Here is a 27,931-nt window from a genome sequence, read left to right on the forward strand (position 1 = left end):
AAACTACAACTAATCCAGAATGCGGCAGCTAGACTGGTGACTGGGAGCAGCCGCCGAGATCATATAACACCAGTCTTGAAAGACCTACATTGGCTCCCAGGACATTTCTGAGAACAATTCAAAGTGTTGGTGCTGACCTTTAAAGCCCTAAACAGCATTGGTCCAGTATACCTGAAGGAGCATCTCCACCCCCATCGTTCTGCCTGGACACTGAGGTCCAGCACCAAGGGCCTTGTGGCAATTCCCTCGCTGCAAGAAGTGAGGTTACAGGGAACCAGGCAGAGGGCCTTCTTGGTGGTGGTGCCCGCCCTGTGGAATGCCCTCCCACCAGATGTCAAAGAAAAAAACAACTATCAGACTTCTAGAAGACATCTGAAGGCAGCCCTGTTTAGGGAAGCTTTTGATATTTGATGGACTATTGTGTATTAATATTTTGTTGGAAGCCGCCCCGAGTGGCTGGGGGAACCCAGTGAGATGACAGGGTATAAATAATATATTATTATTATTATTATTATTATTAACACCAAACGGGAGCAGAGACCAGTGTGGCAGAAGGCAGAATCAGACCACTTTATTCTGCCTTGGTCAGGCCCCACCTAGAATACTATGTTCAATTCTGGGCACCACGATTTAAGTATCTTAAATTTTGTTTGCCAGGGAAAACGAAGAAGTTGGGGGAACACAATCCATATTCCTTTCAGGCCTCAGGTTACAAACATTTCAGGTTACAAACTCTGCTAACCTGGAAGAGTTACCTCGAGTTGAGAATTTTGCCCCAGAATGAGAATGGAAATCGTTTGCTGGCGGCTGGAGAGTTTTCTGGAACTCTCTAGCTTTCTCCATAATCCAGCGCATGTTTGCTATTTGGTCTCTGGTTCCTCTGCCCTTTCGAAATCCAGCTTGCACTTCTGGGAGTTCTCGGTCCACATACTGCCTAAGCCTGCCTTGTAGAATTTTAAGCATAACCTTGCTAGCGTGTGAAATGAGCGCAATTGTGCGGTAGTTGGAGCATTCTTTGGCACTGCCCTTCTTTGGAATTGGGATGTAGACTGATCTTCTCCAATCCTCTGGCCATTGCTGAGTTTTCCAAACTTGCTGGCATATTGGGTGTAGCACCTTAACAGCATCATCTTTTAAAATTTTAAATAGTTCAGCTGGAATATCATCACTTCCACTGGCCTTGTTATTAGCAGTGCTTTCTAAGGCCCATTTGACTTCACTCTCCAAGATGTCTGGCTCAAGGTCAGCAACCACACTACCTGGGGTATACGAGACCTCCATATCTTTCTGGTATAATTCCTCTGTGTATTCTTGCCACCTCTTCTTGATGTCTTCTGCTTCTGCTAGGTCCTTACCACTTTTGTCCTTTATTATGGTAATCTTTGTATGAAATGTTCCTTTCATATTTCCAATTTTCTTGAACAGATCTCTGGTTTTCCCCATTCTATTGTTTTCCGCTATTTGCATTGCTCATTTAAGAAGACCCTCTTGTCTCTCCTTGCTGTTTTTTGGAAATCTGCATTCAGTTTCCTGTATCTTTCCCTATCTCCCTTGCATTTTGTTTGCCTCCTCTCCTCTGCTATTTGTAAGGCCTCGTTGGACAGCCATTTTGCTTTCTTGCATTTCCTTTTCCTTGGGATGGTTTTCGTTACTGCCTCCTGTATAATGTTACGAGCCTCCATCCATAGTTCTTCAGGCACTCTGTCCACCAAATCTAAATCCTTAAACCTGTTCCTCACTTCCACTGTGTATTCATAAGGGATTTGATTCATGCGCTGGATTATGGAGAAAGCTAGAGAGTTCCAGAAAAACGTCTACTTCTGCTTCATTGACTATGCAAAAGCCTTTGACTGTGTCGACCACAACAAACTATGGCAAGTTCTTAAAGAAATGGGAGTGCCTGATCACCTCATCTGTCTCCTGAGAAATACAAGCCCCTTCGAAAGTTAAGTATGGACTCACATTATTAATCCACTGATCAAACCTACCGTAGATATTCTCGGAAAAAATAAAATAATAATAATAATAATAATAATAATAATTTATTATTTATACCCCGCCCATCTGGCCGGGTTCCCCCAGCCACTCTGGGCGGCTTCCAAAAAAACAGAAATTCTAAAATACAGAAATCCATCAAACATTAAAAGCTTCCCTAAACAGGGCTGCCTTGAGATGCCTTCTAAAGGTCTGGTAATTGTTCTCTTTGACCTCTAGTGGGAGGGCATTCCACAGGGTGGGTGCCACTACCGAGAAGGCCCTCTGCCTGGTTCCCTGTAATTTGGCTTCTCGTAATGAGGGAACCGCCAGAAGGCCCTCGGAGCTGGACCTCAGTGTCCGGGCAGAACGATGGGGGTGGATACGCTCCTTCAGGTATACCGGACCGAGGCCGTTTAGGGCTTTAAAGGTCAACACCAACACTTTGAATTGTGCTCGGAAACGTACTGGGAGCCAATGTAGGTCTTTTAGGACCGGTGTTATGTGGTCTCGGCGGCCGCTCCCAGTCACCAGTCTAGCTGCCGCATTCTGGATTAGTTGTAGTTTCCGGGTCACCTTCAAAGGTAGCCCCACGTAGAGCGCATTGCAGTAGTCCAAGCGAGAGATAACTAGAGCATGCACCACTCTGGAGAGACAGTCAGTGGGCAGGTAGGGACTCAGCCTGCGTACCAGATGGAGTTGATAAACAGCTGCCCTGGACACGGAGTTGACCTGTGCCTCCATGGACAGCTGTGAGTCTAAAATGACTCCCAGGCTGCGCACCTGGTCTTTCAGGGGCACAGTTACCCCATTCAGGACCAGGGAGTCCTCCACACCCGCCCGCCTCCTGTCCCCCACAAACAGTACTTCTGTCTTGTCAGGATTCAATCTCAATCTGTTAGCCGCCATCCATCCTCCAACCGCCTCCAAGCACTCACACAGGACCTTCACCGCCTTCACTGGTTCTGATTTAAAAGAGAGGTAGAGCTGGGTATCATCAGCATACTGATGGACACCCAGCCCAAACCCCCTGATGATCTCTCCCAGCGGCTGCATATAGATGTTAAAAAGCATGGGGGAGAGGACAGAACCCTGAGGCACCCCACAAGTGAGAGCCCAGGGGTCTGAACACTCATCCCCCACCACCACTTTCTGAACACGGCCCAGGAGGAAGGAGCGGAACCACTGCATGACAGTGCCCCCAGCTCCCAAGCCCTCTAGACGGTCCAGAAGGATGTTATGGTCGATGGTGTCAAAAGCCGCTGAGAGATCCAGCAGAACAAGGAAACAGCTCTTACCTTTGTCCCTAGCCCGCCGGAGATCATTGACCAGTGCGACCAAGGCAGTTTCAGTCCCATGATGAGGCCTGAATCCTGACTGGAAGGGATCCAAATGGTCCGCTTCTTCCAGGCGTGCCTGGAGTTGTTCCGCAACCACTCGCTCAATCACCTTGCCCAAGAATGGAAGATTTGAGACTGGGCGATAGTTGGCCATATTGGCCGGATCTAAAGATGGTTTTTTGAGAAGCGGTTTAATAACCGCCTCTTTCAGCGGGTCTGGGAAGGCTCCCTCATGGAGAGAAGCATTTACCAACCCGCGAAGCCCATCGCCCAGCCCTTCCTGGCTAGCTTTTATAAGCCAGGATGGGCAAGGATCAAGGAGACAGGTGGTTGGTTTCATTCGTCTAAGCAGCCTGTCCACATCCTCGGAGGTAACAGATTGAAATTGATCCCACAAAACTTGACTAGACAGGACTCTAGCACTCCTCCGCCCCGGCCCTGCTCCCACGGTGGAGTCTACCTCTTCCTGAATCTGAGCGACTTTATCTGCAAAAAACTTTGCAAAATCATTGCAGGAGATCATGTGGCCCGTACTGGGCCCGGATGGAGCAGGTGGTTCCGCTAAATTGCGAACCACCTGGAAGAGTCTCCTGCTGCTGTTTTCTGCAGATGCGATGGAGATGGTGAAGAAGGTCCTCTTCGCCGTCGCCATTGCCACTTGGTAGGCTCGAAGTTGAGCTCTAGCCCGTGTCCGGTCTGATTCAAAATGAGTTTTCCGCCACTGGCGCTCTAGCCGTCTCAACGACTGTTTCATTGCCCTCAGCGCCGGGGAAAACCACGGGGCTGTCCGGGCTCCATGCAATCTGAGAGGGCGCTTCGGAGCCAGACAGTCAATAGCGCTGGTTAACTCCGCATTCCAGCGGGCCACCAGGGAATCAGCTGAAAGGCCATCGACATGGGATAAAACATCCCCTACCACTCTTTGGAAGCCAATTGGATCCATTAAGTAGCGGGGGCGGACCATCCGAATCGGTCCCACCTCCCTGCAGAGGGGAAGGGTTGCGGAGAAGTCCAGTTGCACCAGAAAGTGATCTGACCATGGCACTTCTTTTGTTTCGCTTTTACTTAATGTCAGATCACCAACATCCATAGAGGTAAACACCAAGTCCAAGGCATGTCCGCGGCTATGAGTTGGGCCAGACTTATTCAGGGACAGCCCCATGGTGGCCATGCTTTCCACGAAGTCCCGAGCGGCTCCTTGTAAGGTCGTGTCGGCATGGATGTTAAAATCCCCTAAGACAACCAAGCTAGGTGTCTCCAGGAGCACATCCGACACGACCTGAAGCAGCTCGGGCAGGGAATCCTTGGTGCAGCGGGGAGGTCGGTACACCAAAAGGAATCCTGTACTGCCTCTATTGCCCAACTTCCAGAACATGCACTCAGAGAACTGGGTCTTCCCAATAGGACGCCTGGTGCAAACTAATGACTTCCTAAAAATCACTGCAACCCCCCCTCCCCGCCCAGATGGCCTGGGTTGCTGTGCATAAGAGAAACCTGGTGGGCAAGCAGGGCCAAGAACGGGCCCATCGGCTTCCTCCAACCAGGTCTCTGTCACACATGCCAGGTCAAATCCTCCATCCACAATCAGGTCGTGAATGGCGGTGGTCTTATTCATCATCGACCTGGCATTGCACAGCAGCACCTTCAGGTCATGTGGGTATCCCTTGCCTATTCCAATATCCGTCCGGTCAGGACCAGACCTGGAGGCAGGGATAGTCCTCAGACAACGACTAAGTCTGCCTCCTCGGTAATGACATGGTCTGGTCTTAGCGTAACTCCTCCTCCTACCCGTGACCACTGAGATCGGTTGTTCCAGTGCACACCCCCCTGTGGAATCTGCCCCAGCCATTTTGCTTGCTGGGACCCCCTCCCGGGCAGCCCTGACCCCTCCCCTTAAAAACAAAATAAAAGCTCTGTAAAAAACAGCAAAGAACTCAACAAAAGAAGAACACAAAAAAGACAATAAAACAATAAAACCGAAAACAATAAAAATTACAAATACACTAAAATTTAACAGATTCCCACACCCAACTAAAAATCCCTCCCACCTACCACCCCAAACACAATAAAACAATAAAATAAAAAATAAAAATTACAAATACACTAAAATTTAACAGATTCCCACACCCAACTAAAAATCCCTCCCACCTACCACCCCAAAGAAGATAAAAACATAAAAAATTCTTTGAAAAGCATTTTAAAAAGAACTCTGTGCTGTTTCAAGTTCCCCTGGGCAGCACCAGCAGCAGAGCAGCGGCAGCAGTCCTTTATGAGGCCTTCCAGGCCCCGCCCTAAACCAGGTGGAGAGAGGTAGGGACAGGGCCTGTGGGCACTCACAGCAGGAGAGAGTCCTGGGCAGCAACAGCAGCAGAGCAGCGGCAGCAGTCCTTTATGAGGCCTTCCAGGCCCCGCCCTAGACCAGGTGGAGAGAGGTAGGGACAGGGCCTGTGGGCACTCACAGCAGGAGAGAGTCTATATAACGTCCATAAAACAAAATGTAATCTTTAAAAGGGTTATTATTTAGAATGTGATTCCAATCAAAGCTTCTCATGAAAACGTTTGCCACACTTGGAGCGGATTTGGAAGCCCATAGCTACTCCTTGTTGTATAAACAATTTAGGCTTAAGTTTTGTTCTGAATGTCGCCAGTAGGATTCATTTGTAGTGGCAGTTTTCATGGAATCCTAGAGTTGAAAGGGACCCCAAGGGTCATCAAGTCCAACCCCCTGCATTGCAGGAATCTCAGCTAGATCATCCAAGACAGATGGCCATCCAAACTAGGCTTCTTCTATTTCTAGATTGATCACTGAATGCTAAAATTGGCTTCTAAGCAGTGGACAAACGAGATCAAATAGTGGCCAGAATTCACCTAACCAGCCCCATCCACTTGCAAAATGGGGCCTTCCTCCCCCCACTCCTCTCCATGCCCTCATGAACCCCTGGAATTTGGCTCTAGGGCTTGGGAGGGAACCTCCCCAGAACAGTTCATGAGGAGAGGAGAAAGTGGATCCTTCCATCGGGGAAACTGGAATGCTTGCGTAGGGAGAATGACTTGAAAAACACAAGGAGGAGTATCACCTATTTGCACAAAGACGAACACCCATAATTAAAACGCAGAATAAAAGAATTCCATTAAAACATTAAAATAGGCATCCATAATTAAAACATGCAGCAAAGGAATCCTATTGAAACAAGACAGCAATTAACAGGAAGGAAAGAACAGAGCATTGTGTAGCAGCTAATATTGATCCTGTCTTAGGAGAACATTTCCCTTTTTTTTAAAGGGTCCAGTGTGCTTTGAAGATGTCGCTGTTTGTTTCACGGAGGAGGAGTGGGCATTGCTGGATCCTGACCAGAGAGCTCTGCATAAGGATGTCATGGAAGAGAATTGTGGGATCGTGGCCTCTCTTGGTAAGGCTCCCTGTGGGATCATAATATCTGCCTGGAAATTCAAAAAATACCTCTATGTGACAAACCTCATATATTTTCACAGAGCTCAACAGCACCCCCTACAAACAATGATTGCCGGATTGTTGTCAGAGGGTCATCGTGGCTACTCCGGAGTAACTCCGCTAGAGACCAGTTTGTCTTCAAAGATGTTTATTGTGCTAATTATTTACAGTGTAGAGACAGCTAAAAACATGACCTCTCATCCCGAATCAGAATCCAGCAATGGCGTACGTCTGTTCCTACGCCAGCAATGTAGTCGGGGCACCCCAAAACGCCTCCCCCTTGACCTGCATCACGGCGCTCTCCTTACTTCTTGCGCCGGAAGGAGCGATGCCCTCTCAGTTTCCTCCCTGATCTGTAGGTGCCCTGGCTCTGCAACATCCCTGAGCCCCCGTCTGCATCTCTCGCCCCCCCCCCGAGCTTTCCCATTGTTCCTCACTCTGATTTCTCTCTCCCTCCAAGTCTCTTCCTCCCCCTCTGGCTGCTTCAGAGCCGCCACTGCTCCCTGTGCTTGGCGAGGTGGACGTCAGGATGATGGGGGCTGGTTCCCTGTAGGGAGTCACCCTGACACAAATATTTATAATTTTATATATAAACGCTTTGGTATCTGGGAAAAGACCACATGCAGAACACTTCAATTTTTGCTCAAGTATTTCATTTATGTATTTTGGGGCATTTACATTCCCATTAATGATGCAAATTCTGCCCACACCTTTTGCTGTCATACAACCCCAAATCTTCACACTATCTGGGTGTTTCACGGTCGGTGTAATGCAAGTAGGATGTAAATCTTATCCGATTCTTCTCCTCGCGTATTTCATGCCATCACTACCAAGCAAGGAGATTTGGGTCTCATTGCTCCAAATAACACTGTCCCATTGTTCCACTGTCCACTTAACATGGATTCAAGCTTTTAAAGCTTTGCTGGAGAGATAACAATGGCTTTTCCTTAGAATTCTAGCATTTAGACCAGTCCTTGCACTCAACTTCACATTACATTGTGCCATGTCATCTTGTAGACACCCAGATGATATTCTTTGGTCATGTAGGGACAGTCTCTCCATTCTTCAATTGTCACTTGCCTTTGTGCACCTTTTCCTGCCTTTACCAGTCTGATTTTGTGGAGACTGAGTCTCCTTATACCTCTTCAAAAACATAGAAATGCCAACTTCAGTTTAGTTTTTCCCAATCTTTCATCTAATTTCTTCATAACTGTAGCCTTGTTCACTTAATAGTACTATTTTACATCGCTCTCTGGGTGACCAATCAACTCTTTGTGCCATTTCTTTAATTTTATTATCTTTTACAAACTCACTAAATGAAAGAACGCAAAAAAAACCAACCAACTTGATAGCAATCACATAACACACTGACAAAAGTCCACCTAAGCAAGTTGTGCTTCCTTTTTTCTGGTTATTTGGCTATATGTTTTGATAGAATACAGATAACTGAACAAACTATGTTGCTTTACATCATTGATTAAATTACCTTTACATTGGTATATAATTTTATGGTATTACTCCAAAAGAAGTGGTATTTTGAGACAACAAACTTCTGAAATACACACGTTTCCAAAAGGCTTCCACAATTTTGGCCACTACTGTATATCAAGCTGTCAGGGAGGTTGCTGGCTACCCTCGAGCAATGACACTCCAAACCATCTTGTCTTTAATACTTTTATTGTGAAAGTTATTTACAGTGCAAGAGCTTCATGAAAACATGGCTACTCAGTGCTATCAGATTCTCCCAATGGCGCTTTTCGGCTCCTCCCCCAGCAGAGTAGTTTGGGGACCCCAAATCTCCACCCCCTGCATTTGTGAGCCACTGATCGCCTCCGTTCCGGGGTGAATTCGAAAGGACGCCGCTCTGTTGCTTCCCCGCTAGACCTCTCCGCTGGCCCCTCCTTCCTCGCTGGTATCACAGGCTGCAGGTGGTACTCTTGGATGCTACCTGAGCCCTGGCCCACTCCGCTCACTTCCTCCTTCCTGTCTCCTGTCCCTCCGCCGTTTGAAGAGCTGGATTTGATGAGGGGTGGCTGTTCCCTGTAAGCCCACCCCCTTGCACAAACTAAGCAACATTCAACAACAACCCATCAGAATCTAATAATAAATATGTTGGTTAATGACAAATCACAAAGGTAATTAACACACACCCAACTTCCTTCAGTTCTTCTGCATTTGTCCCTGAGACTCTAATCCCTTTTTGTCTCCATTGCAGATTCTGATGAATTGGAAATTGAGAACAAGGGTGAATATGACAAAATCCCCAGAGAGGAGAAGCCACACAAAAAATTGGAGTGTGGAGAGAGCTGCAGTCAGAACTCCCATTCAACATCCCCAAAAAGAAATCTCATTGGAAAGAAACACTATAAGTGTGTGGAATGTGGAAAGAGCTTCAGTACGAGCACCAATCTCACTAAGCATCAAATAATTCATACTGGGGAGAAACCCTATCAGTGTGTGGAATGTGGAAAGAGCTTCAGTCAGAGCAACTCTCTCATTTTCCATCAAATAAGTCATACAGGGGAGAAGCCCTATCAGTGTGTGGAATGTGGAAAGAGCTTCAGTCACAACTCCTCTCTCACTTCCCATCAAAGAATTCATACAGGGGAGAAACCCTATCAGTGTGTGGAATGTGGAAAGAGCTTCAGTACGAGGTCCGATCTCACTAAGCATCAGAGAATTCATACAGGGGAGAAACCCTATCAGTGTGTGGAATGTGGAAAGAGCTTCAGTACGAGCTCCTCCCTAACTTCTCATCAAAGCGGTCACAGAGGCGAGAAACTATATCAGTGTGTGGAATGTGGAAAGAGCTTCAGTACGAGGTCCGATCTCAATAAGCATCAGAGAATTCATACAGGGGAGAAACCCTATCAGTGTGTGGAATTTGGAAAGAGCTTCAGAAAGAGCTCCAATCTCACTAAGCATCAAAGAATTCATACAGGGGAGAAACCCTATTAGTGCATGGAATGTGGAAAGAGCTTCAGTACGAGCTCCTCCCTAACTTCCCATCAAAGAATTCATACAGGGGAGAAACCCTATCAGTGTATGGAATGTGAAAAGAGCTTCAGTATGAGCTCCCATCTCACTAACCATCAAATAATTCATACAGGGGAGAAACCCTATCAGTGTGTGGAATGTGGAAAGAGCTTCAGTACGAGCTCCCATCTCACTAGGCATAAAATAATTCATAGAGGGGAGAAACCCTATCAGTGTGTGGAATGTGGAAAGAGCTTCAGTACGAGCTCCCATCTCACTAGGCATAAAATAATTCATAGAGGGGAGAAACCCTATCAGTGTGTAGAATGTGGAAAGAGCTTCAGTACGAGCTCCCATCTCACTAGGCATAAAATAATTCATAGAGGGGAGAAACCCTATCAGTGTGTGGAATGTGGAAAGAGCTTCAGCCAGAGCTCCCATCTCACTCGGCATCAGAGAATCCATACATAGTTCAGAAAAACCCTTCAGTATAGCTTTAGACGTCATGCCAATATGCACCATTTTAACCAGGCCTTTGGCTGATTGACATCTAATGCCCTTTTAAAATGTGGTGGGGAGGGGGGGGTTACAGATGTATATTTTGTGTTTTTATATAGCCGTTTTATGTTGTAATCGTCCGGAGACCTGTGGGTGTGGGGAATAGGAGCCAACTGTAAGAGGCTGAGGGGTCTTTGCCCCCCCCAACAAAATATTTGATGGGCCCCCCCCAGTTGATAGGCATTGTCATTCCAATGGGGGGCATGCATCATGTGATTGATTGTGCAAGGTGGTCCTTACCTGGCCCCCCAACAGTATTTTATTCAAGTCGGCACCACTGGGTCGGGTGGTATGCAAATTAAATACATAAATGTCCTTCCATTGCACATGATCCAGCTTATCAATATCCTTCTTATCATTTTTAAAATTTATGTGCCCTTCATCCGAAGATTTTACAACATAAACACACAGGATGAAAGCATGACTTTCTCAAACACAAGTCAAGCCAGAGAAATACTCTTGTCCCCGCAATATTTATGTGTGTAAGCTGGTAAAATGTGGGCTGAATGAGGTAACTGTTAGGTGGATTAGACTGACCGAACCCAAAGAGGACTCCTTCATGGGTCCTCATCATCCTGGGGGAAAGTGACAATAGGGATGCTGCAGAGTTCTGTCCTGAGCCCGTTGCTGTTCAACGTCTTTATAAATGACTTGGATGAAGGAACTGCTCACCCCATTTGCAGGCAACCCCTGCTGTGATCGCTTGCAGGTCCCATCCCTGCCTCTCTCCATCTGGTCCAGGAAGGGACCTGACAGGCCTCTTAAGGGCAGCTGATTAAGGGGAGGGGTCAGGGCTGCCTGGGAGTGGGTCCCATCCAACAGAATGGCTGGGGCAGGTTCCACAGGGAGGGATGCACTGGGACATCTGATCACGAGTAGGAGGAGGAGTTACACTAAGACCAGACCATGTAATTCCCGAGGAGGCAGGTTTAGTCATTGTTTGAGGACTATCCCTGCCTCCGGGTCTGGTCTTGACTGGATGGATACTGGAATCAGCAAGGGAGACCCACATGACCTGAAGGTGCTGCAGTACAATGCCAGGTCAATGACTCACAAGACAGCTGTCATCCACAACTTGATTGTGGATGGAGGACTTGACCTGGCATGTGTAACGGAGACTCAGTTGGATGAAGCAGATGGGCCTGTCCTTGCCACTGCTTGTCCACCAGGTTTCTCTAGCACACAGCAACTCGGGTGATGTGAGGAGGCAGGGGGGTTGCAGTGATTTTTAGGAAGTCATTCGCTTGCACCAGGCGTCCTATTGGGAAGACCCGGTTCTCTGAGTGCATGTTCTGGAAGTTGGGCAATAGGGGCAGTACAGGATTCCTTTTGGTGTACCGACCTCCCCGCTGCACCAAGGATTCCCTGCCTGAGCTGCTTCAGGTCGTGGCTTATGTTCTCCTGGAGGCACCTAGTTTTGTTGTCATGGAGGATTGTAACATCCACTCCGATACGACTTTACAAGGGGCCGCTTGGTACTTTGTGGAAACATGGCCTCCATGGGGCTGTCCCTGAATAAGTTTGGCCCAACTCATAGTCACGGACATGCCTCAGACCTCATGTTCACTTCTATGGATGTTGGTGATCTGACTCTTAAGTAAAAGCCAAACTAACGCAGTGCCATGGTCAGATCACTTCCTGGTGCAACTGGACTTCATTGCGACTCTTCCCCTCTGCAGGGTGGTGGTGGGACCGATTCGGATGGTCTGCCCCTGCCACTTAATGGATCCAAATGGTTTCCAGAGAGTGGTAGGAGTGGTTTTATCCCATGACATCGAGCCTACCAAGTGGCGATAGCGATGGCAAAGAAGACCTTCACCACCTCTATTGCATCTCCAGAAAACAGCAGCAGGAGACTCTTTCAGGTGGTTCGCAATTTAACGGAACCACCGGCTCCATCAGGGCCTGGTACGGGCCACATGATCTCCTGCAGTGATTTTGCAAAGTTTTTGCAGATAAAGTTGCTCTGTTTCGGAAAAATCTAGACTCCTCTTTCCCCTGGGAGGAGGGCCTGTTGGCATTTTCACCCCTCCTATTGCAAGAATCTCCTGATATTTTGTTTAACTTTCATCTTATGAGAAAGGAGGGGGCAGAAGCTGCTCGTAGGTTCTTCCATCTCTGGTACTAAAAGGTTTTCGCTTTCATCTGTGTAGAGATATTGTCAGAGGTTCTTGCGGCTACTCTTGAGTAATGACGCTCCACACCTGCTTGTCTTATTTTTATTGTGCATTCTATTTACAGTGCAAAGAGTCTGGAAAACATGTCTGCTTAGTCCGAGTCAGAACCTTGCAATGGCTTCTTTCTGTTTTGCGTCCAACATAACAGCTTGGGAACCCCAAAGCACCTCCCTCTCACCCTACAGGGTGCCGTGCGCCTCAATTCAGGCGTTGGGGGGGGGAGGACTGACTGCTCTCCCGTGGCCAATCCCGTCATTTCCTCCCAGCTGCTTCCTTCTCTACTCGATGTTGAAGCTCTCGCATGCTGTCAGAGCCTCTCCCCCCTCCCCTGCTTCCTGACTCCTGTAATCTGATCTGCTACTGGACTTGCTGCTCTGAGAGGAACTCGACATGAGGGGGGGGCTGTTCCCTATAAGCCCTCCCCCGTACAGATAAGATGGCTGTATGAGAGCTGCTCCTCTCATGCATGTCTGTAGTGATTAGAAATAAATTAGGTGTGCTTCAAAACCTCCACAGCTTTGCTTCTGTTTTACTCTGCTGAGTTTTGGTGCTCACAATGAGCAGATGTGAGTCCACTGCACCAGGACCTCTTCTCTGGGAATGCTGTGTCTCTGTTCCTGCGATCGGAAGGTCGGTGAAGGTGCTCCAGTCGCCTAGCGCGCTTAAGACATGGGCTGAACAGGCGTACAAACAGGGGCGGGGCGGGCGAGTGCTAGAGTCCTAGAAACATAGAGTTGGAAGAGACCACAAGGGCCATCCAGTCCAACCCCCTGCCAAGCAGGAAACACCATCATAGAATCATAGAGTTGGAAGAGACCACAAGGGCCATCCAGTCCAACCCCCTGCCAAGCAGGAAACACCATCAAAGCATTCCTGACAGATGGTTGTCAAGACTCTGCTTAAAGACCTCCAAAAAAGGAGACTCCACCACACTCCTTGGCAGCAAATTCCACTGTCAAACAGCTCTTACAGTCAGGAAGTTCTTCCTAATGTTCAGGTGGAATCTTCTTCCTTGTAGATTGAATCCACTGCTTCGTGTCCGCTTCTCTGGAGCAGCAGAAAACAACCTTTCTCCCTCCTCTATATGACATCCTTTGATATATTTGAACATGGCTATCCTATCACCCCTTAACCTTCTCTTCTCCAGGCTAAACATACCCAGCTCCCTAAGCCATTCCTCATAAGGCATTGTTTCCAGGCCTTTGACCATTTTGGTTGCCCTCCTCTGGAAACGTTCCAGCTTGTCTGTATCCTTCTTGAACTGTGGTGCCCAGAACTGGACACAGTACTCCAGGTGAGGTCTGACCAGAGCAGAATACAGTGGTACTATTACTTCCCTTGATCTAGATGCTATACTCCTATTGATGCAGCCCAGAATTGCATTGGCTTTTTGAGCTGCTGCATCACACTGTTGACTCATGTCAAGTTTGTGGTCTACCAGGACTCCTAGATCCTTTTCACATGTACTGCTCTCAAGCCAGGTGTCTCCCATCCTGTATTTGTGCCTTTCATTTTTTTTGCCCAAGTGTAGTACTTTACATTTCTCCTTGTTAAAATTCATCTTGTTTGCTTTGGCCCAGTTGTCTAATCTGTTAAGGTCATTTTGAAGTGTGATCCTGTCCTCTCGGGTATTAGCCACCCCTCCCAATTTGGTGTCATCTGCAAACTTGCTCAGGATGCCCTCAAGCCCATCATCCAAGTCGTTTATAAAGATGTTGAATAAGACTGGGCCCAAGACAGAACCCAAGAGAGAGCCAGCAAGTCAAGAGACGTCACATAGAGTCTTATTGATGGGCCCATCAACATTCTGCCCAGGGCTGACCTCTCAGGCCTGGTTTACTAATTAAACCTGGCTCCTGTGCGGAGTAGCTAAAAGGAGGAACCGTTTCAACACATGTCATTGTGGCCAGCAAATTTAGGGCAAGGGGGAGGGATGGGGGGGCTGAGATTTTGGAGCGGGATTGAATCCTGGAGGGGAACAGGGCTTTGCATGAGAACAATATTGTTTTGCTGCTACCTTGATGGCCTCAGCAATTTGCTCCAGGACTGGCAAAAGGACAAGAAATGCAAAAGAAAACAAATCAATGGAAAGCTCCAAAAGATGCAGACGGCAGCCGAAAGAATAAAACAAACTCCATCAGGATCAGCTGCAGGAGAAGCGCTTGGGTCAGCCCATCGGAGGCAACCCTGGAGAGCTTCTGCTTAACTTACTTCTATCCTGCCTTTTCCCTAGACTGTGTGTGTTTGTGTGTAGGCAGAACCACAGAATTGTACAGTTGGAAGGGTCCTCCAGGGACCATCTAGTCCAACCCCCTGCCATGCAGAAATTGCAGCTGCAGACTCTCCAACAGGCGGTCTTCCAACCCCTGCTTAAAAACCTCAGGCGAAGGAGATGCCGCCACCCCCCCCCCAGGGGAGGGCACTCCACTATTGAATCGCTCTCACCCTCAGAAGGTTATACAAAGCTTCCCTCTGGCCTCCTCCTCCTCCTCTAGATGACCCCGGGATGATCCCCTCCTATCTCTCCACTCCTGAATTCGAGGAGGGGGTTCCTTGCCTCCTGCAAAGCCCTTTTCCCTGCAAGCTGTTCCTCCAGTTTCTGGCCAAAGGAGAGAGATGTTCAGAGTCCAACCAAGAGCCTCACCCTCAAAAGGATATCTGGGCATAAAATCCATAAAAAATAATAAAAATCTGAGCTTCAGCCAAGCGAGAGAGGGCTGAGCTGGGTGGACTCGGCTTTGCAAGGGTTAAAGGGAAGCGAGCTGCCTTCCTAGAGAGGACAGGAAGCAAGGGGGATTCCCAGGTCCTCCAAAGCCAAAGCCCCTCCCTCCCCAGTCCTCCTTTCCTGCTTTGGTGTCTCTCCTGCAAGGGCTGCATCGCTGTCCCTTCACTCCTGGGATGGTCGGGTGAGTCTCTCCCCCCCCTCTCTCCCCAGAGGTTGCAGTGGGGAGACGGGAGGGGTCCCAGGGGGGCTGCAGCAGGGGGTGTCTGGGGGGGGGGGAGACAAAGCCAATTCAGGGAGGAGAGGGTCCTGCCAGGGAGGGGGGGCGAGGTCTGCAAGGCTCTCCTTCCTGGAGATCAGAGGATCCCAAACTCCCCCGAAATCTCCCTTCTTCAAACAAAGGAGTCCCTGGGACTTTAACTCTGTGTGACGTCGCTCAGCGTCATTGCACAACAGAGGGAACATGTGCAAATGGTTTTCCAAAACTGGACGAGGAGGGGGACTAGGAAACCCCCCCCCCATTAAAAGACCCACTAGGAGGAGGGAGGGAGGAAAGGTGGGAAAGAAAGGCCAGGAATAAGGAGAGGGATGCCAGCCCATAGTCTGGCTGCTGCATTGCAAACCAGTTTCCCAGCCGTCTCCAAGGGCAGCTCCACACGGAGGCCACTGCAGCAATCCCCTCGCACCCAGAGCATGGCATCCCAGGACCACATCCTCTCTCTCCCAAAGGGATTCTTGCTGGGAAACCAGCCGAGCAGGAAATAGGCGCTGCTACTCACTGAGACTCCAGGGACCTTGGCATCCATGGGTGGGTGGGTGTTAAGCTATCTAATAGAATAATAATGGTCTCTTCCAACTCTATGATTCTATGGTTACCCGCCTAAATTTCAAGAGAGATGTCTTTGGCCCCGTCCACTTGGCCCTCAGGGGGTTGACTAGATGCATAATGGCCCTCAGACCTAAGAAACAGGGACCCCACCCCAGGAGTCTGTCTTGAGAGCAGCAGAGAGTCCAAGTGCAAGAAAAGGAGACAGAAGCAGGAGGGTGGGGTGGGGGTGGGGAGCACCTCCTGAGGACCCCCAAGTGAGGACCCCCACTAGAGTCTAATAGAATAATAACAATAAATTGCCTGCCTATATTTCAAGGGTTTGGCTCTGCCCACTTGGCCCTCAGAGGGTTAGCCAGATACATACCTGGCCCTCAGAGCAAAGAAAAAGGGACCCCACCCTAGGAGTCTGTCTTGAGAGCAGCAGAGAGTCCAAGTGCAAGAGAAGGAGACAGAAGCAGGGGAGAAATGTGCCCTGAAGTGGGGGTGGGAGGAGAACAACTCCCAAGGACCCCCGGGTGAGGACCCCCACTAGAGCCAAGCATCCATTTTTCACAAGATACAAATGACTCCCTTGTCAGTCAGTTCTGACTTCATGCATTGACAGGAATGCGGGAGAAACCAGGCTGATTCACCTCACAGAAATCCCTTCAGTTGCAATGGTCCTTCTAGGAGGGCTAGAGGCTGCTTTCTTCTTCTTCTTCTTCTTCTTCTTCTTCTTCTTCTTCTTCTTCTTCTTCTTCTTCTTCTTCTTCTTCTTCTTCTTCTTCTTCTCCTCCTCCTCCTCCTCCTCCTCCTCCTCCTCCTCCTCCTTAAAGAAGATATTTCATGGTTTGGGCTGTGATCCAGTCTAGCCCTGGTTCCTAGCAAGATTCATCCATTCTTCTTCAGAGAACCATTTTCTTCTCCTGACCTACAAATCCTGTAACAGAACAATGTATTTGCTTTATAGGGTTTCCTAGCACCTCTCATCAGCACAGGCAGAAATTGGCAGAAGACAAAAGGCTTCCTTCCAGTCTCGCAGAGGCTTCCTGAGACCACAGATGGATGACCGAGACTCAGCTGGCCCTGGAGCAGGAAGAGGCCATGCCATCCAAACTGGGAGCAGTGGGGGATTCTGGGAAAACTCTGTGCAGAAGATGCTGGGTGAGGAGGACACCCTCCGCTCAGAGGGGCAGAGCCAGCAGTTGAGGCAGTTCTGCTGCCTGGAGGCCAAAGGACCGCGAGAGGTTTGCAACCAAATCTACCACCTTGACCGTCAATGGCTGAAGCCGGAAAGGCACACGAAAGCTGAGATGCTGGACCTGGTGATCTTGGAGCAGTTCCTGGCTGTCCTTCCCCCGGAGATGGAGAGCTGGGTGAGGGAATGCGGAGCGGAGACCAGTTCTCAGGCGGTGGCCCTGGCCGAAGGTTTCCTCCTGAGTCAGGCAGAGGAGAGAAAGCAGGTGAGAGAGACTTTCCTCTGGATACTCCCAAGGGGCTCCAAAAAGGACAGAGAACATCCCATAATGCTCTACTTATGACCCATCCTTTTTCTGGGAAGTCATCCATGGAATGAGATCTAACACCCTTAAACTTTTTGTATTTGTAATTCTCTTTCTAATATTTCTCGCCATTCATTCTCTCTTTTTAATCCTTGCTGCTCTTTCAGGAAAATGATCATTTTGCAGAAATGGACTTGGATTCCTGTGAGGCAGAGAGGTCTCCGTTGGACACAAGACAGAGGCAGCTGGGTAAGGAGGAAGGTTGTTTTTCTCCGTTTGGTCTCATTCTGTTGCTTTTCCAACTCATCTGAGGGTTCTTTTCATATTGTTTGGGGGGGGGACTGTTGGGAACAAGGGTCCAGAGGAGGGGAGATGTATTTTTACACAACTAACATATGAAATGGGCACAAACCTCCAAATGCTCTCAGCAGGTAAGGCTTTCTCAAAGGCCCATCTGTAGTTAGAGATGCCCTGTTTCACCTGTGAGAGAAGCAGGGACTCCTGACATCCTGCTTACCTTTTATTTCTCTTGCAGGTGACAGAATGATGCTGGCAAGACCTCCTGATCCGTCTTTTCATGGGGGCAGAAGGGAAGCAGCGGCTGTGGAACCAGATCAGGTCAGGGGAAGCTGCCTTGTGGGGACAGAGGCAGAGGGATGGAGCAATGTCATGGACTGGTTGGGCACAGAGGAATGGTGGGAGGAGGCAGCCGGGGGAATCTTAGAGCCCAAGGAGTGGAGGTGGAAGAAGGATGAGCGGTAAGAGGGAGAAGGCTCAGAAGAGGAGGTGTCAGAAGCTGAAGGCGTAACAGGGCTTAGTGAGCTGGGAGACTCTGTGGCAGAATGCAGTCTAGAATCAGAGGCAGAAGAGGAAGGAGGCGAGTGGGAGGAGGGAGGTCGAGAGGCAGAGGTGAGCATCTCTTTCTTCTTCATTAAGGTATAGAGGGTACCCACAGATTATGATTCAGACAGCCCTTGACAGGGCTAAAAGAACTTCTAGACAGAGTTTGTTAGTATCAAAACCCAAGAATGAACAACACAGGATTTTTTGTTCCATAGAATATAATTTTTTATCCTCCTCTATTGATAGAGTTATTAAACAACATTGGCATATCATCACACATTCCAGGTTGTGAAAATTTGCCAATTTTAGGTAAAAGACGGACTTGATCATTCAGGGACGTTCTTACACACACTGATTCATTAGAATATCATCATGAGGACCCTCATACATCGGTCAAAGGGCATTATAGATGTGGTCATTGCACATGTTGCAGATTTGCGTTACCAGTAAAATCATTCTCTAATACAATGAATGGAAAAAAGATTGTCTTGCAACAATTCACAAATTGCTCTACTAAAAATAGTGTAAATTGTATCCGCTGTGCTTGTGGGCTATTATATGTAGGCAATTACCACCCAGGGCAGGCCCTACGGCAAGGTTGGGTGGTGCAGGGCGCCGGGCCGCCTGGGGGGGGCGCCGCACTGCTGAGCCCGCACAGCCGCGCCCCGCCAGGGAAACGGGGGGGACGGACGGAGGGATCTTCGCACCAGGGCGCCAGATATGCATAAGACGGCCCTGGTACCACCCGTGCAATTAGGACCAGAATTTCTGAACATAGGACCGAAATACGTAATATATGTTTAGACGCCCCTCTAGTCTAACATTTCCAGCAAGCAGCCCATACAGAGAATGCTCTGAGTTTCTTCATTTTGTGGACTCTTAAAAAAACAACCTTTTAGAACCGTAGATATACGAAGAGTTTTGTTACAAAAGGAGTATAAATTAATATTTCAACTAGGAACCTTGTATCCAACGGGTTTGCTTTGGGATGCTATGTTTTAGTTCAATATGTAGGTATACTATTGTTTAGTGGTAACAGAAAAGTGATGCTGTACCTTTAACCAGGTAACCATGTGGTGATTGATTCCATACACCTGCATTGTATTTAACTGCTTGATAGGAGTTTGAAGACTAGCTGTGCCTGTGAATATCTTCTTTATCCTGAGTTAAGTCTTCTGTATGATTGGGTAAGGTGTAGCATGAGAGAGATGTTTCATAATTTCTTTGACTTGCCACACATTGTAATTGGAGTGTTACTTGTACCATGCAGCTCTTTGGACTGAAGAAGAGTGTAACGAAACCTGTAGTATATCTGGAAAACAGGTCTTCTTTCTTTTGCCCGACTGCATTATTCTCATGTGGTGGCTTTGATTTGCCTTCCCATGATTGATCCATGTAGAGTGCCACCTCGGGTTACAAACGCTTCAGGTTACAAACTCTGCTAACCCAGAAAATAGTACCTCAGGTTAAGAACTTTGCTTCAGGATGAGAACAGAAATCGTGCTCCGGCAGCAGCGGGAGGCCGCATTAGCTAAAGTGGTGCTTCAGGTTAAGAACAGACCCCCGGAACAAATTAAGTTCTTAACCATAGGTACCACTACTCGATTTTGTGTCTCCAGCTCAAGACCCATTGAATAACATTTCATCTAGTTCAGCCTTGATAAGGGCTTTGAACATTTTTTTACATTCTCCTATGTGCTCCCTTGTAGCAGCACGGGGTTGCCATTCCATGTTTGGACTCACGCTACTTGTTGGACGGTTCATTGTTCCAGTCTGTATAACATTTATTGTGCATGTAATTTGTTTAGATATAGTTGTACTTTTATCCATTCCATGTTTACAGTATTTCCAGGTCTTGACTTGCACATGGCACCTTAGTATGTTTATGGTTTGAATGGTTACTAGCGTATCTCTATTCTAGCTATTACTCCAGTAAATATGGTTTTATATTTACTAGCCAGTTTGTGGTGTTGTTGTTTTGTTTTGTAGTCCTATTATTATTGTTGTTACCACATTTGATACTTGGTGTATATGTTGTTGTTGTTTAGTCGTTTGGTCGTGTCCGACTCTTTGTGACCCCATGGACCAGAGCACGCCAGGCACTCCTGTCTTCCACTGCCTCCCGCAGTTTGGTCAAACTCATGTTCGTAGCTTCGAGAACATTGTCCAACCATCTCGTCCTCTGTCGTCCCCTTCTCCTAGTGCCCTCAATCTTTCCCAACATCAGGGTCTTTTCCAGGGAGTCTTCTCTTCTCATGAGGTGGCCAAAGTCTTGGAGCCTCAGCTTCATGATCTGTCCTTCCAGTGAGCACTCAGGGCTGATTTCCTTCAGAATTGATAGGTTTGATCTTCTTGCAGTCCATGGGACTCTCAAGAGTCTCCTCCAGCACCATAATTCAAAAGCATCAATTCTTCGGCGATCAGCCTTCTTTATGGTCCAGCTCTCACTTCCATACATCACTACTGGGAAAACCATAGCTTTTAACTATACTGACCTTTGTTGGCAAGGTGATGTCTCTGCTTTTTAAGATGCTGTCTAGGTTTGTCATTGCTTTTCTCCCAAGAAGCAGGCGTCTTTTAATTTCGTGACTGCTGTCACCATCTGCAGTGATCAAGGAGCCCAAGAAAGTAAAATCTCTCACTGCCTCCATTTCTTCCCCTTCTCTTTGCCAGGAGGTGATGGGACCAGTGGCCATGATCTTGGTTTTTTTTATGTTGAGCTTCAGACCACATTTTTGCTCTCCTCTTTCACCCTCATTAATGGGTTCTTTAATTCCTCCTCACTTTCTGCCATCAATGTTGTGTCATCAGCATATATGAGGTTGTTGATATTTCTTCCAGCAATCTTAATTATGGCTTGGGTTTCATCTAGTCCAGCCTTTCGCATGATGAATTCTGCATATAAGTTAAATAAGCAGGGAGACAATATACAGCCTTGTCATGCTCCTCTCCCAATTTTGAACCAGTCAGTTGTTCCATATCCAGTTCTAACTGTAGCTTCTTGTCCCACATAGAGATTTCTCAGGAGACAGATGAGGAGATCAGGCACTCCCATTTCTTTAAGAACTTGCCATAGTTTGCTGTGGTCCACACAGTCAAAGGCTTTTGCATAGTCGATGAAGCAGAAGTAGATGTCTTTCTGGAACTTTGTGTATATAGAATGACTTGAAAACCACAAGGTGGAGTACTACCTATTTGCACAAAGACGAACATCCATAATGAAAACGCAGAATAAAAGAATTTCATTATAGCGTTAAAATAAGCACCCATAATTAAAATGTGCAGCAAAGGAATCCTATTGAAATAACACAGCAATTAAGAGGAAGGAAACAACAGAGCATTGTGTAGCAGATCATATTTCTGCTGTCTCAGAGGAGGACATTTCCCTTTTTATTTTAGGGTCCAGTGTCCTTTGAAGATGTCGCTGTTTGTTTCACAGACGAGGAGTGGGCGTTGCTGGATCCTGACCAGAGAGCTCTGCATAAGGACGTCATGGAGGAGAATCGTGGGATCGTGGCCTCTCTTGGTAAGGCTCCCTGTGGGATCATAATATCTGCCTGGAAATTCAACAAAATACCTCTATGTGATAAACCTCATATATTTCCACAGAGCTCAACAGCGCCCCCTACAACACCTGGGAACCTAACACCCCCCACAATAAACAGTAAATTACAGTTTCTTCTGTGAAGAATCTTCCTCCAGTTCTGCCTTTTTATACCATGATTTGGCTTGTCTGAACTGCCCAGGCATCTTAAATGTCAGCTTCAGAGTTGTTAGGAAAGAGAAGTAGCTTCTGTCAGGTTTTCTGTTTTTGTTTTTGCTGCTGTCAGTCTTGGGTCGACCAAAGAGATTCCTGACATTGGAGATTTAGGGGATGCCATGACTGGGCCAAACAAAATCCATCCGAGAGAAGAGCCAGGCTTATTGAATATTAGGTAGTAAAGGTAAAGGTAAAGGGACCCCTTACCATTAGGTCCAGTAGTGACCGACTCTGGGGTTGCCAGCATACAGCTTCCAGGTCATGTGGCCAGCATGACAAAGCCATTTCTGGCGAACCAGAGCAGCACATGGAAACGCCGTTTACCTTCCCGCTTGGAGCGGTACCTATTTATCTACTTGCACTTTGACGTGCTTTCAAACTGCTATGTTGGCAGGAGCTGGGACCAAGCAATGGGAGCTCACCCCGTCGTAGGGATTCGAACCGCCGACCTTCTGATCAGCAAGCCCTGGGCTCTGTGGTTTAACCCACAGCACCACCTGCGTCCCATATTAGGTAGTAGTAGCAGTGATAATAATACTGTAGTAATAGTAATAATTTTTATTCATACCCTGCTCATCTGGCTGGGTTGCAGCCAGCCAACACATGAAACATTAATAATAATAATCTGATCCCGTGTAAAAAGTACATTAACTTTAAAATGAACAACATACAGTAGTGGCCCCAATTGTGGAAATCTTTTGGGGAAAGTGTATTTCTGAAGTTTGATGGCTCATAGCACCATTTGGGGGGGGGAGTAATACCAAAAAAGTATATATCAATGGAAAGATAATTTAATGAAGAATGTAATGCAATAACTTTTATGAAGTAGTATTTATTAGAACAGTAATCATGAAGAAGAAATATCAAATACATAGGAAAAATGAGATATACAGAAATTCTCACCATGTCAATTAATACTTAGTTTGGTAACCTTTAGCTTTAATTACGGCCTTACAACGCCTGTCAGGAAACGGCCTACTTACGAGTAGGACCCTGGCAGAGACACATGCCTGACTGGCATGATCCCTGTTTTCTGGACGATTGTTCAGGAGCTTTTTAGCCTTCCTCAGCCCCCGGACATCATAGTGATTGATGTGAGAGTACATCAACACACTCTTAGCATCCGCAGAGGTTTGCACAGTTGCGTAACAGACCACAGCATCTCAGCATTTTAGCTAAGCTAGTTTATTTACATGTAAACACAGGGAGCTCTTCAACATGGCTTCCTCTCTCTCTCTCTAGCATCAGACAGCAAAGAGAAAGAACAAAGAACAACAGTTCCACTTCAGGAACACAGTAAGACAGACATCCTGTCTACATCACTTCCCACTCTGTGGAATGAAAACACATACAGTCATATGACAGACAACAAACCTATGACTGCACACGGGGAATGAATCTCCCAACACCCTCTCCCGATTCATGAACTGTGCTGCAGTCATTCAATGTAACTGCAACAACCATGCAAATGTCATACGCACAGTATACCTCTGTATCACCTGTTCCACCCTTGGAACTACCTGCAACTGGATTAGCCTTGGGCCTTGCCATCTTGCACTTCTGACTAGTCTTGGCGTCATAGCCCTTCCAACTATCAGGAAAACTCACACTTGGCTTTGTTGGGACTCAAACCCTAGCCACGTTCCTGTCTGAGTCAGTGTTGGCCCACACGGCCTCTGGACTTGGTCCAGCTTCCTTCTACAAGGGAACAGTGTCTACCCTTACAGCCTTTGGGCTTGGTTTTCCGTCCCTCATGGACAAACCCTGTACCCTTCTCTAGACTCCGGGTTTCAAGACCTGTGTCGAGCCACTAACCACAGCAAAATCTGCAACAGCTGTGTTAGCAAACTCCTTACGAAACAAAAGAAGACCAACAAACAAACAAACAACTTGATAGCAATCACATAACAATCTGACAAAAGTAAACCTAAGCAAGTTGTCCTTCCTTTTTCTAGTTATTTGGCTATAATGTTTCATAGAATACAGCCAATTACATTCTGGATTAAATTATTTTCCCATTGATACATAATTTTATATTACTCCAAAAGTAGTGTTATGAGGCATCAAACCTCTGAAATATACTGTTTTTCCAAATGCTTCCACAATTTTGACCACTACTGTATATCAAAGTAAGCAACATTCAACAACCCACCAGAATCTAATAATAAATATGTTGGTTAATGACAAACCACAAGCTAATGAATAATAATAATAATAATTTATTATTTATACCCCGCCCATCTGGCCGGGTTCCCCCAGCCACTCTGGGTGGCTTCCAACAAAATACTAAAATACAGAAATCCATCAAACATTAAAAGCTTCCCTAAACAGGGCTGCCTTAAGATGCCTTCTAATGAACACACACCCAACTTCCTTCAGTTCTTCTGCATTTGTTCCTGAGGCTCTAATCCCTTTTTGTCTCCACTGCAGATTTTGATGAATTGGAAATCGAGAACAAGGGTGAAAATGACAAAATCCCCAGAGAGGAGAGGCCACGCAAAAATTTGGAGTTTGAAGAGAGCGGCAGTCAGAGATCCCATTCCACTTCCCAACAAAGAATTCTCGTTGGAAAGAAACCCTATCAGTGCGTGGAATGTGGGAAGAGCTTCAGTCAGAGCTCCTCTCTCACTTCCCATCAAAGAATTCATACAGGGGAGAAACCGTATCAGTGTGTGGAATGTGGAAAGAGCTTCATTCACAGCCACAGTCTCACTTTCCACCAAAGAATTCATACAGGAGAGAAACCCTATCAGTGCGTGGAATGTGGAAAAAGCTTCAGGAAGAGCTCTGATCTCACTAAGCATCAGAGAATTCATACAGGAGAGAAACCCTATCTGTGCGTGGAATGTGGAAAGAGCTTCAGTCAGGGCTCACATCTCACTTCCCATCAAAGAATTCATACAGGAGAGAAACCCTATCAGTGCATGGAATGTGGAAAGAGCTTCAGTACGAGCTCCGATCTCACTAAGCATCAGAAAATTCGTACAGGGGAGAAACGCTATCAGTGTGTGGAATGTGGAAAGAGCTTCAGTACAAGCTCCGATCTCACTAAGCATCAAAGAATTCATACAGGGGATAAACCCTATCAGTGTGTGGAATGTGGAAAGAGCTTCAGTACGAGCTCCGATCTCACTAAGCATCAAAGAATTCATACAGGGGAGAAACCCTATCCGTGCATGGAATGTGGAAAGAGCTTCAGTCAGATTTCCTCTCTCATTTCACATCAGAGAATTCATACAGGGGAGAAACCCTATCCATGCGTAGAATGTGGAAAGAGGTTCAGTACGAGTTCCGATCTCACTAAGCATCAAGTAATTCATACAGGGGAGAAACCCTATCCGTGCATGGAATGTGGAAAAAGCTTCAGGAAGAGCTCCGATCTCACTTCCCATCAGAGAATTCATACAGGGGAGAAACCCTATCCATGCGTGGAATGTGGAAAGAGCTTCAGGAAGAGCTCGTCTCTCACTTCCCATCGGAGAATTCATACAGGGGAGAAACCCTATCAGTGTGTGTAATGTGGAAAGAGCTTCAGTACGAGCGCCTCTCTCACTTCCCATCGGAGAATTCATACAGGGGAGAAACCCTATCAGTGCGTGTAATGTGGAAAGAGCTTCAGGAAGAGCTCCCATCTCACTGAGCACCACAGAATTCATACAGGGGAGTCAACACTCCAAAGTTGTCACCATGAGCAGAGGACACCTTTTTTAAATATCAAATTTGGACTTAGTTAACCGACCTGCTTTGAACTAGGGAAGATAAAATTATGTCCTAATTGAATTAGCCAAGTTTTTGATCTTGATATATTTTGATATATTTTGCATTTGTTGTTTTACTCATCAAATCTCCCCCAAAAGGTTAAGTGTTTGAAATATGTTAGCGGAATTTAAACAGTATTTTTTTATTGTTATGGTTTAACTTTAAATTAATCTGTTTGAAATTTTGACTATGATTCTGGCAATGATCCTCAATGGAATGATAAAAAGAATTCTTGACTGGAGTTATTGTGTTAGTAGCTGTAATGAGATGACAGAAGGGAATTTTGGATATCTGCCCAGGACTAATGGCAGAAGGCTAAACTTCCCTTTGTCTTGGATGTGACACACTGAGATTTGCCCTTGTGTGCAGAACCCAAAAGTGACATTGCTGAGGACTTTGGAAAACAACGGGGGGGGGGGGGAGAAGAAAATTAAAAATATTTCATACAGAATTATAAAGGACTACTAATTAATGGAAAGATTATTTGAATACGAGTGAAAGTTCTGGTAAAGTGGCTGGTAAAATAAACAAAAAATAAATGAAGGATTAACATCGGAAATGATTTCTTTGGAATAATTAAGAAATGCAGTATGACATTAGATCAAAACTTCAGAGCATGGGAAGACACCCAAAGGATATATAATTTGGCATTGAAGAATTGGTTCTTTTGATTGTATTATAATTTAGAATGTTTTGTTGTGGTTTTTATTGGATTGTTAAAATGGAAATTTAACAAGAATATTGTGTGTGCGCACACACAGAGAGAGAGGAGAAAAATCCTAACAGTACGGGGAATGCGGAAAGAGATTCAGTCACGGCTCCGATCTCACTTCCCATCAAATAATTCATACAAAGGTCAGAACAACCTTTCATTAAATACTTTTACAAGCCAGGAAAACACCCACCTTCTTAACCAGGCCTTTGGCTGATTGACATCAAATGCCCTTTTAAAATGTGGTGGGGAGGGGGGTTACAAATGTGTATTTTGTGTTTTTATATTGCCTTTTCATGTTGTAATCGTCCTGAGACCTGTGGGTGTGGGGAATAGGAGCCAACTCTTAGAGGCAAAGGGGTCTTTGCCTCCCCAATAAAATGTTTGAGGGGACCACCCCCCCCCAGTTGATAGGCATTGCCATTCCAATGGTGTGGATGTGGAGTTTTATGAGGTATAAAGGTATAAAGCCTCATAAATATTGCCGAAAGTCCAGCATGCTTTCTTTCCTGGAGTGCTGCGTCCAATGCTTCCAGCAAAATTGCAGAGCTTCCCTTGCACAGTGGCAAGCTGTGTGTGACCACAGAGGGCAACACAAAAATAAATCACAGAAACAGCTTCTTCTAAGCTAATTGTCCTTTATTTACACAGCAATAAATCAGCAGTTCCCTGTTAACAGCTTAACCCTTTAGCTTCTCTGATACTCCTCACAGTGTATGCATCATGTGATTGATTCTGCAAGGTGGGCCTTACTTGGCCCCCCACCAATATTTTATTCAAGTCAGCACCACTGGGTCGGGTGGTATACATTCATACATTATGTATTAAATACATAAATCGTCTTCCTTTGCACATGTTCCAATTTGTCAATATCCTTATTCATTATCATTTTTAAAATTTATGTGACCTTCATCTGAAGATTTCACGACATAAACACACAGGATGAAAACATGACTTTCTCAAAAACAAGTAAAGCTAGAGAAATCTCTCCTCCCCTTTTTTTGGATGGAGTTACAAACTTTGTTGATCAGGGGACTGCTGTGGAAATAGTGCATCTTGATTTCAGTAAGGCTTTTGACAAAGTCCCTGCAATAATTATGTGAGGAAGCTGGTAAAATGTTGGCTGAATGAGGTGACTCTCAGGTGGATTTGACTGACCGAACCCAAAGGAGGAACCAAGCATGCTAAGACTCAAATCCTAGACTTTAAGAAAGCCAACTTCAGAAAACTTAGGGAAACGCTGGGTGAAATCCCATGGACAGAAATACTAAAAGGGAAGGGAGTTTGTTAAAAGGGAGATATTAAAAGCACAACTTCAGGCAATACCAATGAGACGGAAACATGGAAGG

General features: G+C 46.5%; 1 protein-coding gene and 1 pseudogene across 1 annotated transcript; both read left to right on the forward strand.

Moving 5' to 3' along the window:
- LOC132592082 (zinc finger protein 850-like) overlaps positions 1 to 13,357 on the forward strand; it is a 42,918-nt pseudogene extending 29,561 nt beyond the window's left edge.
- Positions 13,358 to 14,900: 1,543 nt separating this feature from the next.
- On the forward strand, positions 14,901 to 25,759 carry LOC132592063 (zinc finger protein 436-like). Its single transcript, XM_060274145.1, has 7 exons — positions 14,901 to 15,382; positions 16,977 to 17,469; positions 17,676 to 17,757; positions 18,044 to 18,126; positions 21,751 to 21,877; positions 23,354 to 23,407; positions 24,542 to 25,759. The coding sequence occupies exons 2-7, from the start codon at positions 17,068 to 17,070 to the stop codon at positions 25,627 to 25,629; spliced, it is 1,836 nt and encodes a 611-aa protein (XP_060130128.1). The 5' UTR covers positions 14,901 to 15,382; positions 16,977 to 17,067; the 3' UTR covers positions 25,630 to 25,759.
- The last annotated feature ends 2,172 nt before the right edge of the window (positions 25,760 to 27,931 follow it).

The sequence above is a fragment of the Zootoca vivipara genome, chromosome 4, assembly GCF_963506605.1.
Source record: "Zootoca vivipara chromosome 4, rZooViv1.1, whole genome shotgun sequence".
In the NCBI taxonomy this organism is placed as follows: Eukaryota; Metazoa; Chordata; class Lepidosauria; order Squamata; family Lacertidae; genus Zootoca; species Zootoca vivipara.

Bases quoted from the DNA above. Each gene is read 5' to 3' on its own strand.
- LOC132592063 (XM_060274145.1), top strand. From the start codon at position 17,068: ATGGATGACCGAGACTCAGCTGGCCCTGGAGCAGGAAGAGGCCATGCC. The intron at 17,470-17,675 runs GTGAGAGAGACT...CTGCTCTTTCAG, and splicing joins AGGCAGAGGAGAGAAAGCAG to GAAAATGATCATTTTGCAGA. The intron at 17,758-18,043 runs GTAAGGAGGAAG...TTTCTCTTGCAG, and splicing joins CACAAGACAGAGGCAGCTGG to GTGACAGAATGATGCTGGCA.